This window comes from Cottoperca gobio, chromosome 1 (genome assembly GCF_900634415.1).
Source record: "Cottoperca gobio chromosome 1, fCotGob3.1, whole genome shotgun sequence".
NCBI classification, from domain to species: domain Eukaryota; kingdom Metazoa; phylum Chordata; class Actinopteri; order Perciformes; family Bovichtidae; genus Cottoperca; species Cottoperca gobio.
Window position 1 is genome coordinate 21106569 of NC_041355.1, and position 20014 is coordinate 21126582.

General features: G+C 41.2%; 1 protein-coding gene across 1 annotated transcript; it reads right to left on the reverse strand.

The window, feature by feature from the left end:
• Nucleotides 1-139: 139 nt before the first annotated feature.
• LOC115007870 (up-regulator of cell proliferation-like) lies at nucleotides 140-15303 on the reverse strand. Its single transcript, XM_029430925.1, has 9 exons — nucleotides 15275-15303; nucleotides 14960-15052; nucleotides 12674-12766; nucleotides 11076-11153; nucleotides 9943-10111; nucleotides 9796-9856; nucleotides 3720-3998; nucleotides 3346-3612; nucleotides 140-2685 (listed from the first exon to the last, which is right to left on the reverse strand). Exons 1-9 carry the CDS (start codon nucleotides 15301-15303, stop codon nucleotides 233-235), a joined length of 3522 nt encoding a protein of 1173 aa, XP_029286785.1. The 3' UTR covers nucleotides 140-232.
• Between the last annotated feature and the right edge of the window lie 4711 nt (nucleotides 15304-20014).

The window sequence follows — 20014 nt, forward strand, 5'->3', positions numbered from 1 at the left end:
TTAATAATAATAATAATAATAATAATAATACATTTTATTTGTAAAGCGCCTTTCATGGCTAAAAGCAATCTCAAGGTGCTACAGAATACAAGACAACAACAACAACACAAGGTTTTAAGAAAAGGCTTTTTTTTTTTTTAAGAAAGGTTTTTAGGCCCTTCTTGAAGGAGTCTGTGACCTGTGGAGCCTTCAGGTGGTCCGGGAGGGAATTCCACAGATGCAGCTTAATTTCTCACAAATCCTTCCAGAATCTATCTACATTGCTGATGAAGTGTATTAGATCGCCTCTTCCCTGGTGCTTTTTGAGGTCCCGGATCAGTCTCTTTTTCAATGCTTGCGCCGTCTCACTGTAGTCAACACTGAAAGGTGCCATCGGCGGAGTCCCGTGCCAGACCGGAGGAATGTACCAACTGGAAGTGTCTGGATCAAACTCCATCACATCTGAGCACTTAGTGATGTTGTCCTTCTTCATCCTAGTGTCCTTCCGGATCACTTCATTGAGCTGTTCCACCAACTCTTTACCTCTCTTCTTCCTTTCTACAGCAGGCATGTCCGACATGTTGGTATGCACAAAATGACACAGTGGCTTCTTTCCCACATCCTTCAACCTTGTGAAAGCATGAAGCACCATCTCTAAGATGTCTTTCTCTCTGAAGTTGTCCTGGGGAACACTGACGATTGTGGCGTCACTTAGTGCTACAGCGAGGCTCGCTACCTCCTTATCACGTTCATGGCTGTGATCATCTTGAACCATCTGATTCGGTTTCAGTCCCTCGGTGTCGATGATCATGATGCAGTCGCACCCCAGTTCCATTCTGACGTCTTTATTGACATTGATCAGCTGGATGAACGCCCCCCTGGTGCATGTTCCTTTGCTGACAGCAAATCTGACCCCAAACATGCTGTTGAGCAGAGTCGATTTTCCTGAGTTCTCAGCTCCGATGATTGTGATGACTTTGAGCTTACTGTTGGAATGCATGGAGTGGTGAAGCTCCGTAAGCACCTCGGTGATCCATTTCATCGGGATGTTTGCTACATCCCCATCAACGAGTTCAAGAGGGAAACCATCCAGCAGCATCTGAGCACAAATTGCGGGGAGTTGTTCCATGGTTTTTCTCTGACGGCTGCCTTCTGGCAGGTGATCCGCACATTCATACAGTTGACCACACTCTCGGAAAAAGTGCTCCAGGCGTAAAGAACAAACTGATATTTGCTGGTCAATTTCTGCAATTCTTTCTGAGTTTTGAGGCAATTTATCGCTTAGCTCTTTGTAGCTGTCCTGCAAAGCTGAAAGGCGGTGCCGGGACAGATTGTCCAAATCCATTTCCAGCCATTTAAGGAAATAGTAGCGTTGCACTTCTGGGGTGACCCCGTGAATGAAACTTTGCATTGCAGCTGTCATCTCAAATCTTTGCAGTTTCTTTTTAAGAGGTTTTTCTTCTGTTTTCAAATATTTGCGGTAGACCTTAATGTTCTGGTCTCCAATTTTTCGCAGTCTCCAGCACTCAGTTTCCAGCCACGAAAGTTCTTTCCAGATGTGTCCCTGGGAAGGCAGTTGTTGGTCTTTGAAATCGAAGGTTTTAGCGACTTGTTTGGTGATTTTTCCCGCAGTCTTCGATGCACTATGGCATTCATCACGATCCTCATCAACAAGGATATCACAGCAGCGAGCTCTGTCAGCCAGATTTGCCAATGACAGTTTGTGTGGCGACCTTTCTAGCATCTCAGAGATTGATTTCTGGAGAGCCTTCATCAGCTCTTCATCATTCTTTTTATTCTCGTCCACAATAGTGGTCTTTAAACTCGGTTTCATTGTCATCATTTTGAGTGTAAAGGTTTTCCCTACGCTGCTAATCAAAATGACCTTGGCTTTCACATCCTTTCCTTCCAGATTCTTGAAGAAGTCAGTTTCTGATTCATCACAGAAGATGTACACAACTGCAGATGTCTGGCAGAGGAATGAGAATTGCTTTTCAAAGGCCCTGCTGTCTCCTCGGAGGTTGGTGACTGCCAGAGGCTCAGGGAATTTGTCTATGTTCCTGATCCCACACGGGAGGTACCAGCTAATTTCAACTAGCCCGTCTGAAATCCTCCTGGGTACATCACCAGACACCATTTTACGATGATGAAATATGTCATGGTACTCCTTTGTGTTGCTGAGCAGTTTGTTCAGAATCTGAGACTTGGACGAGGTCGTCCTCCCCAGCCTGACGAACGACACCAGGGGAATATCAAAGAGCACAATTCTTTCTTCACAGCTTAACTTTGCCTGTGTGGATGGTCGGAAGGTCCGAACAATTTCGCGCATGGACCACAGCATCATGGTGATTTCTCTTGTTTCATAGTTGGGCATGAGGAACGGCACCGCAAACTGGCAGAGCGCCATTTTCACAACCATGTCCTGCTGAAGAAAGCTGTCGGAACAGAGAACTAACGCAGTTATCACGTCCAGAGGATTGATGGCGTTTCTCTTGTCCACATCACTAGACACGCATTTGTCACTTCTAGCATTTGCGTCCAACATCATAAGTTTCCTCAAAAAGGCCTCAGGAAGTGACTTTGCCATTTCAAGTTTGTTCTCTGATGTATCATTTTGATTAATCTCCAGAACAGTGCTGAGTGTGAGCTTGTTGTCATAATGGTCTTCAAGTCCGATCTTTGACAGCACCTCCCTGAGACACGGCTCTGTGAATGAACACGAAGAGATCGATGAATGTACAGGATGTTACATTTTGCTCTTTATCTATTAGTTAAATGGTCACTGCAACATATTGTTAAGAACGTGACACAATAGGTGTGACTCAAAAGCAACAACTCAAGTAAAAAGAAACCTTACAGACAGGAAGTGCTTTGAAACGAGAGGGAAAGGTAATTACAAAATAAAACAGGAAGTGCAATGACAGACGAGACATGAATGACTGTAACTTAGTGAACAATGAGACAAGACTAAACATAGACTCTAAACTAAACATGAAAGATAACATAAATACATTAACACACATGACGGGATGTTACACATATAATGTAGTACAATGTTAGGTTTCCCATTGTCCCATTGTCTCATAACTTGTCCATGGATCCAACATTTTTTAAGCTTGATGTTCCATGCTAAATCCCCGGCTTACACCTTTCATTTGTTGTCTCCTCTCGATCTCTCTCTCTCTCTACTGTGTTTGCTTTTTAGAAATATAGATTTTTAAATATAATATAAAATGTATTTCAATCTAATATATTTCAATGTAAAATTCATAGTATTTGTATAGCACTTGTGAAAAGTTACCAGTAAAATCGAATATGCTTGACATGTTATGAATCATTTTTAAAGAAGGCGGTATAATCTCTCACCTGTGTGTATAGTTATAACGGCCGGATCACTGAGCTGAGTGTTCAGCACTGTCGCTACAGCGATGATGTACTCTGTGTCTGGCTCTAAATCACAGATTTTCTTGGAGCAGTCTTCGGTGTGTATTGCTCGCGGCTCTTTGCCTTCACTTTTGAGAGTTAGAAGGAACTGATGTGTAATTCCCTCCATGTTGTCCCCATCGGTCCATTTCAAGGACACAGACGTGCCCTCTAAATGTTCTTTTGTTAAGTGTCGAGGGGCTGGTACCGCTGCAAGAGAGCAGTCATTTGACATACAATTATTTAATAAAATGGAAATATGAACACACTGCACTGAAAAGGATACAAATTAAATGTCTTGGCATCTCTAATCTTACCTGTGGAAACAGAGGCCTCGATCCATTCACTTAAATGACCCCCCTCGTCTTCTGTGGCCACACTGAATGAATACTGCTGTCCAAGTTGAAGGTGGTTTATTTCAAAGTTATAGCAATCTTTGATGATGTAGGGATCTTTCAACTTCATACTCCCCCCTGCTTTTCTCCACTTTACTCTGAAGCTCTTGGGCCCCTCCACTCCATCCGGCCGCCCCCAGCTCAGGTGCACAGAGTTTGGCTTCACTGACTTGAACTTTATCTTACCAGGAGGGGGCACCACTGGCAAACATAAGACACACGTTAGAGCTACGAACCAAACATGATCATGTTGTAAAACTGTCTGTTTCAGTGTCATAAGAAATAATGCCCTCCAAAAGCAAATTTTGGAAATGGTTGTCCATGCTTTTATTTTTTCTCATCTTCATTACCGCAATGTCCTGTGCACAGGTATTAGTCATTGTCCCTCTTTTGCCTTCAATTGGTCCAAAATGTTGCCACTAGGAATACCAGTTCACTCCCAGATTGTTTTTGCATTGATTTTAGATTATATTGTTGAGTGAGGGCTGTCGGTTAAATCTATCAGTGCTTTTAAAACTCTTCTAAAAACATTATTTCTTAAAAAAAAATCTTTTATCTGTGAATATTATTTCATTACATTTAGCATTTTTAAGAAAAGTGTTATATAAATAAAGTGTATTATTATCCATCCATCCATCGTCTACCGCTTATCCGGAATCGGGTCGCGGGGGCAGCAGCTCCAGTAAGGAACCCCAATTTTCCCTTCTCCGGGCCACATCCTCCAGCTCCGACTGGGGGATCCTGAGGCGTTCCCAGGCCAGTGAGGAGATATAATCTCTCCACCGAGTCCTGGGTCTTCCCCGGGGTCTCCTCCCAGCTGGACGTGCCTGGAACACCTCCCTAGGGAGGCGCCCAGGTGGCATCCTTACTAGATGCCCGAACCACCTCAACTGGCTCCTTTCAACGTAAAGGAGCAGCGGCTCTACTCCGAGTCTCTCACGGATGGCTGAGCTTCTCACCCTATCTCTAAGGGAGACGCCAGCCACCCGTCTGAGAAAACCCATTTCGGCCGCTTGTACCCGTGATCTCGTTCTTTCGGTCATGACCCAGCCTTCATGACCATAGGTGAGGGTAGGAACGAAGATCGACCGGTAGATTGAGAGCTTTGCCTTCTGGCTCAGCTCTCTTTTCGTCACAACGGTGCGGTAAAGTGACTGTAATACCGCCCCCGCTGCTCCGATTCTCCGGCCAATCTCTCGCTCCATTGTCCCCTCACTCGCGAACAAGACCCCGAGGTACTTGAACTCCTTCACTTGGGGTAATGGCTCATTCCCTACCCGGAGTAGGCAATCCACCGGTTTCCTGCTGAGAGCCATGGCCTCAGATTTGGAGGTGCTGATCCTCATCCCAACCGCTTCACACTCGGCTGCGAACCGATCCAGTGACTGTTGAAGGTCACAGAGCGATGATGCCATAAGGACCACATCATCTGCAAAGAGCAGCGATGAGATCCTCAGGTCACCGAACTGCAACCCCTCTCCTCCACGACTACGCCTCGATATCCTATCCATGAAAATCACGAACAGGATTGGTGATAAAGCGCAGCCCTGGCGGAGGCCAACATTCACGGGAAACGAGTCCGACTTACTGCCGAGTATCCGGACACAACTCTCGCTTTGGGCGTACAGGGATTGGATGGCCCTCAAAAGTGACCCCCTCACCCCATACTCCCGCAGCACCTCCCACAGTATCACCCGGGGGACCCGGTCATACGCCTTCTCCAGATCCACAAAACACATGTAGACCGGATGGGCGTACTCCCAGGCCCCCTCCAGGATCCTTGCAAGAGTAAAGAGTTGGTCTGTTGTTCCACGACCAGGACGGAATCCGCATTGTTCCTCTTCAATCAGAGGTTCGACTACCGGCCAAACCCTCCTTTCCAGTACCTTGGAGTAGACTTTACCAGGGAGGCTGAGAAGTGTGATACCCCTGTAGTTGGCACACACTCTCTGGTCCCCCTTTTTAAATAGGGGAACCACCACCCCGGTCTGCCAACCCCTAGGCACTGTCCCAGACTTCCACGCAATGTTGACGAGGCGTGTCAACCAAGACAGCCCCTCAACACCCAAAGCCTTCAGCATTTCTGGACGGATCTCATCAACCCCTGCGGCTTTGCCACTGTGGAGTTGTTTGACTACCTCAGTGACTTCCATCAGGGAAATTGACGATGATCCCCCATCAGCTTCCAGCTCTGCCTCAACCATAGAGGGCGTGTTAGTCGGATTCAGGAGTTCCTCAAAGTGCTCCTTCCACCGGCCGATAACCTTCTCAGTTGAAGTCAGCAGGGTCCCACCCTTGCTGTACACAGCTTGGATGGTTCCTCGCTTCCCCCTCCTGAGGTGCCGGATGGTTTTCCAGAAGCACCTTGGTGCCGACCGAAAGTCCTTCTCCATAGCTTCCCCGAACTTCTCCCACACCCGCTGCTTTGCCTCTGACACGGCAGAAGCTGCCGCCCTTCTAGTCCTTCGATACCCTGCAACTGTTTCCGGAGTCCTCCCGGATAACATAACCCGGAAGGACTCCTTCTTCAGTCGGACGGCTTCCCTGACCACCGGGGTCCACCACGGTGTTCGAGGGTTACCGCCCCTTGAGGCACCTAAGACCTTGAGACCACAGCTCATCACCGCAGCTTCAGCAATAGAGGTTTTGAACATCGCCCACTCAGGTTCAATGCCCCCAACCTCCACAGGGATGGCTGAAAAGCTCCGCCGGAGGTGTGAGTTAAAGATCCCCAGGACAGGGGCTTCCTCCAGACGTTCCCAGTTCACCCGCACTACCCGTTTGGGTTTACCCGGTCTGTCCAGAGTCTTCCCCCACCCCTTGATCCAACTCACCACCAGATGGTGATCAGTCGACAGCTCCGCCCCTCTCTTCACCCGAGTGTCCAAAACATGCGGCCTCAGATTACGAAATCGATCATTGACCTTTGGCCTAGGGTGCTCTGGTACCACGTGCACTTATGAGCATCCTTATGTTCGAACATGGTGTTTGTTATGGCCATTCCATGGCTAGCACAGAAGTCCAACAACAAACGACCGTTCGGGTTTAGATCAGGGAGGCCCTTCCTCCCAATCACGCCTCTCCAGGTGTCTCCATCGTTTCTCACGTGTGCGTTGAAGTCTCCCAGCAAGACTACGGAGTCCCCTACTGGAGCCTCCTGCAGGGCTCCATTCAGGGTCTCCAAGAAGGCCGAATACTCAGAACTGCGGTTTGGGGCATAGGCACAAACAACAGTCAGAGTTTTCCCCCCCATAACCCGAAGGCGTAGGGAGGCGACCCTCTCGTCCACCGGGATAAACTCCAACGTAGCGGCGCTCAGCCGGGGGCTAGTGAGTATCCCCACCCCGGCCCGACGCCTCACACCTTGGGCAACTCCGGAGAAGAATAGAGTCCAACCCCTATCCAGGAGTACGGTTCCAGAGCCAAGACTGTGCGTGGAGGTAAGCCCCACCAGATCCAACTGGTAGCGATCCACCTCCCGCACTAGTTCCGGCTCCTTCCCCCACAGAGAGGTGACATTCCACGTCCCCAGAGCCAGCCTCTGCTGCCCGGATCTGGTCCGTCGAGGTCCCTGACCATCACTGCCACCCATGTGACAGCGCACCCGACCCCAGCGGTTTTTCCCATGAGTGGTGGGCCCACAGGATGGATGGATGGGAGGCACCACGTAGCTTCTTCGGGCTGTGCCCGACCGGGCTCCGTGGCAAACCCGGCCACCAGGCGCTCGCTGTCGGGCCCTCCCTCTGGGCCTGGCTCCAGACGGGGGCCCCGGGCTTCCTCCGGGCAGGGTCTCTCTGTATTATTATTATTATTATTATTATTATTATTAATGGTAAATGGATTTACATTAATATAGCCTCTCCTTTATAGTAATGTATCTGGGAGACCGTAGCTCAGTCAGTAGGGACTTGGCTGAGGAACAGGAGGGTTTAAGTCCCTGAAGGGATCAAGTATGAGGAGCAGAAAGTACTGGATCCTGGGTGCGGTATAAATAATGCCCACTACTCCTAATACTACAAAGGATTCAAACCAGAGTCTGAATTTCACTTTGTGTGCGGCACAACATCACATAACATTTTATCTTTGCCCTTGTCAGTAAGTCACACCTATCATAAAAACGTTAAAATCTAATAAGTTAAGTTTTTATCCCTTTTTATCTGAAATTTGGTGGTGAACTTTATAACGCTTTATGTTTCTATTGTGTATTTCAGCTCGGGACTACCAGCTATACACATGTTCAGGCATCTCTTTCAAAGAAAGAAATTCAGGCGGAATGTATTTTCTTCAAATTCAGTATATTCAGACCACTATTACTCAGTGCCAGAAGCACTTAGAGTGATTCTTCACTGTTTTGCAAGAACAATAAGAGAGTTGTCTTTTGAATGAGACCAGAATCATGCAGCTGGTGCAAATGGTTGAAGAGCGTATGTCGTTTGTATTTTTGGGTAAATTCGCCCACACTGTAAGAGGTTAAATGATAGTACAGTTTAAGATTGGATAGAGAGAAGGGGAATGACATGCAGCAAATGACCAAGGGTCGGATTCGAACCCCAGGCCGCTGCGGCAAGCACTTTGAGTGAGGGATGCATGCTCTACGAGCTGGGCCACTGGGGCAACCTATGAATATGCGGGATGTAGATTTTTTTTCTTTACTTGCTCACAAGGAACAGATGATACTGGCGTGCATAAAAATTGTTTTGCTAGTTGTCTGGCTGCATAATGATCCAATACAAACGCAATACCAACAACTCAACAGCAACAACGCATACTACGACAACAACAACCCACAAATTATTATAAAGTGTTGAGGCGCTCAAATTCAAAACTGTCTCAACCTGTCAGAATCGAAACGAGGAAGTGCCAGCGAATGACCTGATTGGATCGCGTACCAGTCCGGTGATTCATTCAGGCAGTTACTGCTTCGGACGTCATATGTCACGCCATTTGAAGCAAGCTTTGAAGCAGTGGTTCTATGGAATTGTAGTTCAGGGTTTGAAGCACGTATTGAAGTTTCAGTATCACACTGCCATCACTAATGCTGACTGCAGGAATGTCCACCAGAGCTGTTGCCCGTGAATTCAATGTTCATTTCTCTATATGGTGGTCACACCAGATACTGACTGGTTTTCTGAGCCCCCTGTTCATTGCCTAATAAATGTCTCTTTTCAATATAAAACTGCACATGTTAGAATGGCCTTTTATTGTGACCAGCCTAAAGCACACCTGTGCAGTAATCATGCTGTCTACTCAGCATCTTGATATGCCACACCTGTGAGGTGGATGGATTATCTCAGCAAAGGAGAAGTGCTCACTAACACAGATTTAAACAGATTTGTGAACAATATTTGAGCGAAATAGGCCTTTTGTGTTGATAGAAAAAGTCTTGGATCTTTGATTTCAGCTCATGAAAAATGGGAGCAAAAACAAAAGTGTTGCGTTTATATTTTTGGTCAGTGTATATTGAACTTTTAAGAACTGAGGGGAGTGTGACACTAATAACAAGATCCTTCATTAGAGAAGACTATCTTCTATGATAATTGGCAAAGCACGCAGGGCACAAAGCCATAAGACTCTGCATGCTAAATATAAAGATATACAAAAACTTCAAATTGCATTCTAATAACATAAATAAATGGAATTACTGCCAAAACAGTTACTGCAGATGAAGTTTTTTCAACGACAACAGTAACAATATTGTAGATAAAATATAGCCAGTGATGCATGACGTCCAATTTAGTGGACAGATGAATAATTGTCATTTCTTCCCAAATATAAAATCAATACTTTGACAATTTATGAATTATACGATTCCTTAGTTGTTACTTGATGAGCTTTAGATTGTTCTGCATTTTATTGCATGTTGCAGGTTTACAATGAGAAAAAATGGATTTTCCAAGCACAGTAAAATAAACTGCCACCTGCAATTTAATCTAATAATTTAAGCGTGTTCTTAAGGGCACACAAAAACACATTAAAACACACAAGTACTTGTCCGTACCTTTGATGTATTCACCTGCCTCAGGTAGTCTAGGGAGCTGGCGTTTCACACCACCAGAAATCTGTAATAAAATAGTATTAAGAAGACAAAATGCAGCATTTCACTATTACAACATATTTTTCCCTCGTTTACTCATTTGAGGTTCACCTGACTTGGAGAACGATGTTCCCTCTCCAAGATGGATTCATGGCCTATGTGTTTCCCCTTTTCATAAATGCTGAGGGCCTGCATCTGATCAGTCACACCGAGGGAATCTCGAGACTTTTGCTGCACGTAGCACACTTTCATGTGCATGTGGTTCAGGAGATTGACGGAGCTGTTACAGATGGAGAGATATGCTGATTGTTAATGGAAACACTTCCACTTCGGCCTATGTGCGTCTGTTTTGCAGAGATATCTACTGAAATTACTAAATTGTGCTCCATCCAGTCTATAATACCACTTGTTCCTCTAGAGGTGATAGTGAGTCACTGTAGCTCCAGTCTGCCCTCAGTACAGAGAAGAAGAAGTACAGCTGCCTGACTCTCTTGTGAATATTACAGCCATGTTCTGTGTTTTATAGTTTGTTTATTGGATTATATTCAAAGTGGCAGAAACAAGAAAACCTCCCGCACCAACTCGCTTAATCCTCACCCTTACCCTAACATCAGTGCCCAGTAAACACAGATGATCAGCTCCACCTGAAGATTATAATAATAATAATAATAATAATAATAATAATAATAATAATAATAATAATAATAATAATAATAATAATAATAGTAATACAAATAAAATAAATAAGACAAACTACTACAACGAAAATATAAACAATAGAGATAGTAAGGAACCAGTTTAGAGGTCAAATACTGACCACCATTTCTTTGGAGCAGGTGGCTCAGAATTACACATTGAACCTTTAAAGCTAATTCCAATTAAGCATTAACTTTATGCTACTAGGTTTCCAAGTGTTCATCAGTGAGTCATTAAGACTGTTTATAGCAACCAAAACAATGTATACACAATTAAATCATACTTTAACAACGATTATCCCACCATTACATGACACAAGACAATGAGTTTACGAAGCATACTTCTTCTCAGTGTGTCTTTTTTTATTAAGTGTACTGTGGCAGGACAGGACAAATCAGACTTCCACCTCCAGGTTGGAGCATCGCATATGGTGCTTTTCTGAGAGAAACAATTTCAGCTATTTTGGAATGTTCGGAGAGCAGTGTCAGGGAGTACAATTAAAGATTCTGGGATAGAAAATAATGTTTAAAGTCACAAGTCCGACTTACGATTTGATGCCAAAAGGAAGAGTGCTGTCCTTTGAAGGCAAGCCTGACTCAATGAAGTCCAAAGCGGCTAGCTCCGATCTGAAAGAATGACAACATCAGTTGGCTGTTATTCCTGTCAAGCTTTGGATTAGACACTGTGAAGTAAATAACTCCTGATTGTATTAATTCACACTTGATGATTATAACATGTATTTGTCCACCTCAATCAATATGTATTTCTGCACAACATGTATAATGAGCACTATATTAGTGATGAATGTAAAACACATCAGGTACGCTTCTCCTTTAAGAAGTTACAGGTCTACAACCATCTCGTCATAACGCTGCTCTCCAAGGGGCGTGACCACGCCAACATGGATTTATGGGAAGAGACTACACCCTTTTGTGTTGAACTAGTCAAATTGTTTATGAGATTTTGTTACACTTTCTGCTATACCAACAGATAGTTAATCGTTTACGGGCTGTGGACTTGGCGACGCAGAAAGTGCCCTCGGCTGAGAGTATTATCAAAACGCTGTTATCATCACTTTAAATAAATATTAACTTTATAACCGCTCTAAACAATGCACAATGTGTGGGTTGTCGTAGTAGTATGCGTTGTTGCTGTTGAGTTGTTGGTATTGCGTTTGTATTGGATCATTATGGAGCCAGCCGACTAGCGAAACAATTTCTATGCACGCCAGCATCATCTGTTCCTTGTGCGCAAGTAAAGAAACCAGATCTAAATCTGTGAAAGAATAATGTACATCCCCTATAAAAATGAGCAGCTCGTGGAGCAGGCATTCCCTCAATTAAAGGCTTGCCACAGCAGCCTGGAGTTCGAATTCGACCAGTGTCCATCTGTTGTGTTTCATTTTCCTTATCTCTATCCAATATTAATATGGTTTTATACGGGACACAAACACCTGTCTCCTGGGTGAAGGTCCGGTGTTGATTTGAGCCCCCCATCCTCTCCCATGCTTTGTTTGAGTTGTGGTAAAACTCATGTCTACTCAAAATCTAATTATTAATACAACACATATATCTAGATTGATAAATAGCACAACAGGAAAGAGGAAATATATGTATTTTTCATTTTGGGTGAACTGTACAGACCTTCATCATCAAAACCACATCTGTATATGTTGTTTTTACCATGAATATAACTCATATATTATATCTTACTGTTCTTTTCTGCAATACGGAGGGATGTCCTTTAAAGACTTCCTTGTCTCACAAACAGAGTGAAACAACTTTTACTTGAGCAAAAGTACATAGCCCTAATTTTGAGTCGTGTGAAAGCTTTATGGATCACAGAGTGCTTATAGAGCTAAACCCCAGAATAAGAATCTCATAACGTTGTAAGTGAGGCTGTGAATTTATGTCGTCTTACTGTTTGCGTTTGAAATCAATAGGGTAACGCATGGACCCACTCAAAGATCCACTGGGCGATGACGGTTGTGTCCTCGATCTGAAATACATTTTTGTTAAGTTTTATCAATAACATTTTGCTTTCTATTTAAACTAAAGCAACCTTTATTTATGTAATACGTTTCAAGGCAAATAGAAAGAAAAGCTGTTTTCATATCATTTGAAATAAACTGGAAGATGTTCTGTACCTTTTCTCTTGCTCCTTCTTGTCCTTTGAGTCAGCAGACTCTCCTGACGAGTCTTTGTCACGGAATAAAGACACGAGAGTCTCCACATTCGCCCTGAAAGGCCAATATTACAGTAATCTGACACTTATTGTAGGTGATGTGGGACGCACAAGGTGTTTTATAATTTTCTTAAAGTTTCATAATGTCTACTGTGGCTCTGGAGGAGCTTTGTCACGTCTGAGAAAATAACTGTGATGATTTTATCAGAGACCATAAACAAAAACCTGTTACATCAGCCTGGTCTCCTAAACGTTACGTTCCCATACAGCTAAAATGCATTCTTAATAACTTTTCGAGGGAAACATATTTTGTCCCGGAATACGTTTGTTTTTCACAAAATAAGTTTCTAATTAGAATGCACAGAAGTCCACGTAGGGAGTAGGACGGGGAGGATGTTTTTTTCTACATCCCTCACAACAGGTGGACTGACAGAAGGTGACATATTTTGTCAGAGTGTGAGAACAATTTGTTTATAAAAAAACAGGACGAATCACACGTCCACTTCCAGGTTGGAGCATCCCATATGGTGCTTTTCTGAGAGAAACAATTTACGCTATTTTGACATTTTCCAAGAATGTTCGGAGAGCAGTGTCAGGGAGTACAATTAAAGATTCTGGGATAGAAAATAATGTTTAAAGTCACAAGTCCGACTTACGATTTGATGTCAAAAGGAAGAGTGTTGTTGTTAAGATAATCTAATGAACAATGTCTTATTTATTAAGTTTGCAATGTATGACCTATATAGCCCTGAGTATGACCCATGCCATATGTGCATACTTTGACATGACTGACATGGACTCCATATTGTAATGAAGTTAAGGGAACCCTTTAATGATCATGAGGAAGTGACCTTCACATCTGTTTTAGATTATGTTGGTGTCATGACCCAATGTGCTTCAATGTATGCTTGGGAGACAAGGTTTGTGTGTTCATTAAGAACTCAAATATAAGGGCTAGAGTCTCTTCATGAGTTGGGACACTACGCGGTTGTGCTTGGAAGCAGGTAGTGTTCTCATTATTATTGTTGTGTTGCAACAAAATAATAATTGTTAAACTATATCTGTGTCTGTGCTTTATTGATTCCTCTCTGTTTCATACCACAATGTTGTGAGCGATAAATATCCACGACATTGTCCTTTGAAGGCAAGCCTGACTCAATTAAGCCCAAAGCGGCTAGCTCCGATCTGAAAGAATGACAACATCAGTTGGCTGTTGTTCCTGTCAAGCTTTGGATTAGACACCTTGGGCATCACTGTCTCCTACAAAATGACATCCCCATACAACTAAACTGCATTCTCAGTTATGTTTCGAGCAAAACATGTTTTCTGTATTGTGTGTATGTTATAGATTATGGTTTCAGTTGTAAACACGAGGTTAACATTGTAAATTGAAACACAACACACTACTTGTGTATGTTTAGGCAATAAAGCTACATTTTAAATTGAGTAAAACCTCATGGTTTGGGTTAAGATAAGTATGTTTGTTACGTTATTTAAATACGTAAATTAAAATAAGTCAACATTGACTTGTGGGTTTCATACGGGACACAAACACCTGTCTCCTGGGTGAAGGTCCGGTGTTGATTTGAGCCCCCCATCCTCTCCCATGCTTTGTTTGAGTTGTGGTAAAACTCATGTCTACTCAAAATCTAATTATTAATACAACACATATATCTAGATTGATAAATAGCACAACAGGAAAGAGGAAATATATGTATTTTTCATTTTGGGTGAACTGTACAGACCTTCATCATCAAAACCACATCTGTATATGTTGTTTTTACCATGAATATAACTCATATATTATATCTTACTGTTCTTTTCTGCAATACGGAGGGATGTCCTTTAAAGACTTCCTTGTCTCACAAACAGAGTGAAACAACTTTTACTTGAGCAAAAGTACATAGCCCTAATTTTGAGTCGTGTGAAAGCTTTATGGATCACAGAGTGCTTATAGAGCTAAACCCCAGAATAAGAATCTCATAACGTTGTAAGTGAGGCTGTGAATTTATGTCGTCTTACTGTTTGCGTTTGAAATCAATAGGGTAACGCATGGACCCACTCAAAGATCCACTGGGCGATGACGGTTGTGTCCTCGATCTGAAATACATTTTTGTTAAGTTTTATCAATAACATTTTGCTTTCTATTTAAACTAAAGCAACCTTTATTTATGTAATACGTTTTAAGGCAAATAGAAAGAAAAGCTGTTTTCATATCATTTGAAATAAACTGGAAGATGTTCTGTACCTTTTCTCTTGCTCCTTCTTGTCCTTTGAGTCAGCAGACTCTCCTGACGAGTCTTTGTCACGGAATAAAGACATGAGAGTCTCCACATTCGCCCTGAAAGGCCAATATTACAGTAATCTGACATTTTGTATGTGATCTGTTGTACTGTATCCACAGTACAGAGTACAGAGTTAAAGTGTAACTTTCTGTTCATCAAGATTCAGTGTAGTTGACATTAAGATGACCGAAATTCTGTACAACCAGTTGTTTTGATTATGATTTGTATCAATTTCGTTCGAGGTGTCTAAAGGTCAAAAAGACGTTATGGATTCTTACCTTCGTTTGTCCTCCTCTGAACAATCCATCTCTTTTTTTTGACAGTCAGAGTCAGTTACAGTTTACACATCTCTACCCACCGTTGGACTGTACAGCCACTGAACCATTACAGAGAGGAATCAACCTGCAAATGAAAGCACAAATGTGTATCAGTCAGATACCAACACCCAGCATTGAACATTTATGACCAGACATCTTTATAATCTACGGTAAACTTGATAGTCGGTAATTTATGATTGCGTATGTTCTTGAATCATGGGACCGGGAATCTCCCTGGAATTGTACCTTTAATATGGAAGCCCTGAAAGGCAAAAGAGAAAAAAATATAATTCTGGTGATCCATTTTCTAAGTCTGATCTAAATTGTTTTCTCTCTTGTGTTTTTTTAACCTTTTATAGGTTAAAAGGTCAATAAAGAGATTGACGCTGTAAACGTAAATACAAGAATCAATAAAGAGTTTGAACTGATAGGTTTCATAAAACTTAATAAACAGGGGTTTGTTTATGAAGCGGGCTTTAACCAAGATTTTGCCAAAAGAATCTGGACTCACGGAGACGTCTGTGTTTTATATGTTGACAAAGACTACCAGGAATAGGTAGCAAAGCGAGTAAACCAGTTGAAGGGCCACAGGGGCCCATTGTTGATCTCATGCTTTCAAAATATGGCTCTGATAGTTTAAAATATTTACAAGAATGGTGTGATGAATGTGGTTTCCCGGCAGGAGGGTCATTAAGTATGGCACAGATCGGGAAACTAGGCATGATCTCCAATGTTATTTTATACTATTTCAATTCGGCTATATTTATAATGGTACTTCAGACTCATTTACATCTACACTGTGATTATTGTACTGTAAATGCTCTTATTCTGTCTAATCTTGTACTAATTGTTATGTTTTTGCTGTGAAGCACTTTGGGCTGCAATTCTTGTATGAAAAGTGCTATACAAATAAAGCTTATTATCATATTATTATTATTATTATTATTATTATTATTATTATTATTATTATTATTATTATTATTATTATTATTATTATTATGACCTAAGCATATGGTGGGAAAAAAATATGCCAGGATAATCTTTCTAAATTCCTTTATTTTAATTTAATTTTATGTTGATCTTTAAAAACAGGTGGAAAAAAAGCTTATTTGGTGTTTGATGTTGTAATGCTCATTTTGGCCACCAGTGTGCACCCCGACCCCATGCTCTATGTTTCATTCCAAGTTCAGATTTTTAAGAAAGATATGACAGTAATGTTACATAATTTACTAACTCACCATATATGTACATTGGGTGTAAAGTGCATGGAGAAATTAAAACTCACCTGAAGAAAACATGAACGCTTTTAGTCCTATACAGAACATGTGGTGGTGGTGCACTCTGGTGGACGAAATAAGTATTACATTTATTATAAAACTGTATTTAAGTAAAAGTCCAAAAGTATTATCAAAAGAATAATCTTCGTAAAAGTACTCTGTAATGGCTTGTTATGTAGAAGGACCAGCCAAATAGTTTTTTTTACAAACTGCAAAAGAAAATGTCTCATCTATAAAGCCTTTATAAATAATTTATCAAATAGTATTAAAGCCAATAGTGTTATCAGTCTGCATTTTATTTTTGTTGTTTAAAAATGGAAGTAATTTCAGCAACTTCACAGAGTTGCTAGTTGATTAATAATTTAACAACGCATTATATTTTTAAGATCATTATATGTTTTAGATGTAAAATAATAATCTGGAAAGCAACTAGTAACTATACTGTGTGAGTCAAATAAATGGACTGGAGTACAAAGCATTTAAAATTCCTCATAGCACAAGTACCTTAATACTGGACTTAAAGACGATACTTGAGGAAGATTTATGTCAAAAGTCTGCAAGTTATTTATACCATCAGCGTTATTGTCACTTTTAGGCCTGTGTTACAATGCCTGAATGTAGGGATAAATGTAAGGCTACAAACATTTAGTTTTTCATCAACATAATCAGGACATGTTTTTTGTGAACATGTCTGCAAAACATTCACTTACAATATAACACAACAAATCTATGCATAAAACATCATTTTTCGTAGACAGGGTTGTGACTTACACACTTGTAAAAAACATGTCCACAAAAATGATTCCAGCTTTCGGCCACAAGAATTCCAATTTGATTATTTTGCTAAAAGAAAAAACTGCCGTCAGTTTAAATACTGTATGTTGTCAAATAAAAACTTTAGAAAAGTATTTTTTTTTCATAGCAAGGAACTTTAGCAACTATGTATATGAAGATGAAAAGACAATGAAATAGAAAATGAAGGGCATTGTCCTAATGACATAAGATAATTATTCAAAAGGAGCTCAGCAGAGAATCAGATATATTTGAAAAATAAAATATACTGTAGACTATGTGGAAAGAAAAATGACACAAATAGCCTACCTGAAGGAGTCTTCTGTTGAATCAGTGCTCAGTAAAAATAAAATAGAGCTGAGCGTGTTGAGTTACAGGCAGCGAGCAACAGGAAGGAAGAAGAAAATTAAGTCTTTGGATTACATGATATCATTTATAATATCACTGACCTCTCCCTCATACTGTGTGTATAGTGTGTAACTAGTTCACATGTCAGCTCTATATCAATACATCCCTGTATGAAAACCCAAAGTGTTCAATATTAAATAAATACAAATTTAAAAATGTAATAAAAATGTATTTTTATTAAATAAATACAAAAGACATTATGAAATAAATCATCATATGTCACAATATGTAAATGAACAAACCAATGTTGGGAAATAATTGAAGAAATTACTTCACTTCAACTGTATTCTCATAATAATGAAATGTTATTGAATATCATTTTTATATAAAAATGCGCTTTTTCAGAGGGCTATGTTTTTTTCATTAAGGCATTTCCCACAATTTATTCACGCTATTATTATTGTATTTATATTGAAGACTTTGGACCGCCGTATATCTAATCTTATTGTAAATGTCTCATGCCACCACTTCACAAGATTATGGTGTAATACACGGAAATACAATATAGAAAACATATAGTAGGGCACATCACAATGTAAAAAGTAGACACAGTACACATATTGAACACTAAATATCTATGTGAATGACATGTTTCTCAGTTGATGCCAATAGGAGGACAATATCCAAACAATATTGTGTTTCTGATAACAGGTAGTAAAACATGGGACAGCGATTGACTGAGCACAGGTTGTGTGTTAAAGTGTATTAGAAGTATGTGAGGCAGAGACTTTATTGTACCTTTCTGAGGAGTATCAGCGTACATGCTCCCACACAGTACGGCCAAACTGAGAACCACCTACCTGTTTGAGTGGGTGAGGGAGCAGAGATTCTGGACAGACAGATGAATATACATACAGATAGAGGGTGTCTGTGTGTGTTTTTACACTCACATATTACAGCTTCCACACCCAGCTGTAGCTAGCTCTCAGTGTCTATTTGATTATACATACAAGTACCTTTAAGAGAAGAAGAAGAAAAGTTGTTGTACTGTATGAAAACACTTTCCTGCTGGGAATGAACCTGATTTAATTTACTCACCTGAATATTTAAAAGGTCCTTTTTAAAACAGAACGGTCAAAATCCAAGCAACAGAGGTCGAGATATTGTAACATTGAGTCCCTAGTAATGGTCAAGCTCCACAAAACTCGATCCTACATTTCCCAACAGAATGTGTTTCATTACACCTTCCCTGCCACCTAAACATTTACTTTTCTCAAAGCCCACACCACTGTGGATACATAGCTGAGAGGTCCTACTGGGCACAGGTCCAGGGGTCCAAAGTGTCCCCATGGCCATAAAGAATTCACCTATAAAATCTCACTTAAGGAGACAAGGACCAACCAGGAAGAGAGACAGACAACAAAGAAACACAAAGAAAACTACAAAGGGACGCAGAACTGCTGCAAAGAGACACAAAGAGACTCACAGCGACTACAAACAGCATTGTCAATGTATTAACCCCTTGTGTATTGTATCATAAGTGAATTATTATGGTTATTGTTGTTGTTGCTGTTGGAAACATCAGGGGTATATCTCTGTTACAAGTTCCTTATTAAACGTATTGAATTAAATGTGCTGATAATGTAATGTATTATAGTTAATAGATATTTATTATGTAAATATGTAAGAAACGTTTGGTTGTGTTGGTTGTGGTTTGGTTGTGTGGTTTGGTTGTGTGGGCCAGTATTCATTATAATTTAAGTGTTTTATACTGTGCACATTGGGTGAAACATTTGCTTAAGTCTTTCCAAAGACACAAAGGAGAACGATGTTAGAAGGAACACCTACAGCACTGAGAGAGAAACGAGAACACACTCTTCAGCTAATGTGAAGGCGGTCTGAAGAGGAATGAGTAGGATTGCTGGCCATGGTACTGCCAGGCCAAATGGTGGAGGAGATTCAGGCAACAATGTGACAGACTCGTCCTCTTAGTAATGTTATACTGTTTTATTGTGTGATGATGTATATGTGATCCTCTCGTGTTTCGAAAAAAAAGTATTTAATTATTGAGTTTAACACACAAAAACTGCTCGATCTGGACTGAGTGGTTTTGGTTTGATCAGATTTGACCGTCAACTGTCATCAGATTTTTAATCAAAGTTTTCTAAATCGTCCCAATCGAGTAAAAGTAAGAGGCTTACAGCTCGCAGCTCGCAGCTCGCAGCATACCCACATCACATATGCCAACCAACGAAAAACTTCACTGACTAAACAGTGAATAAAG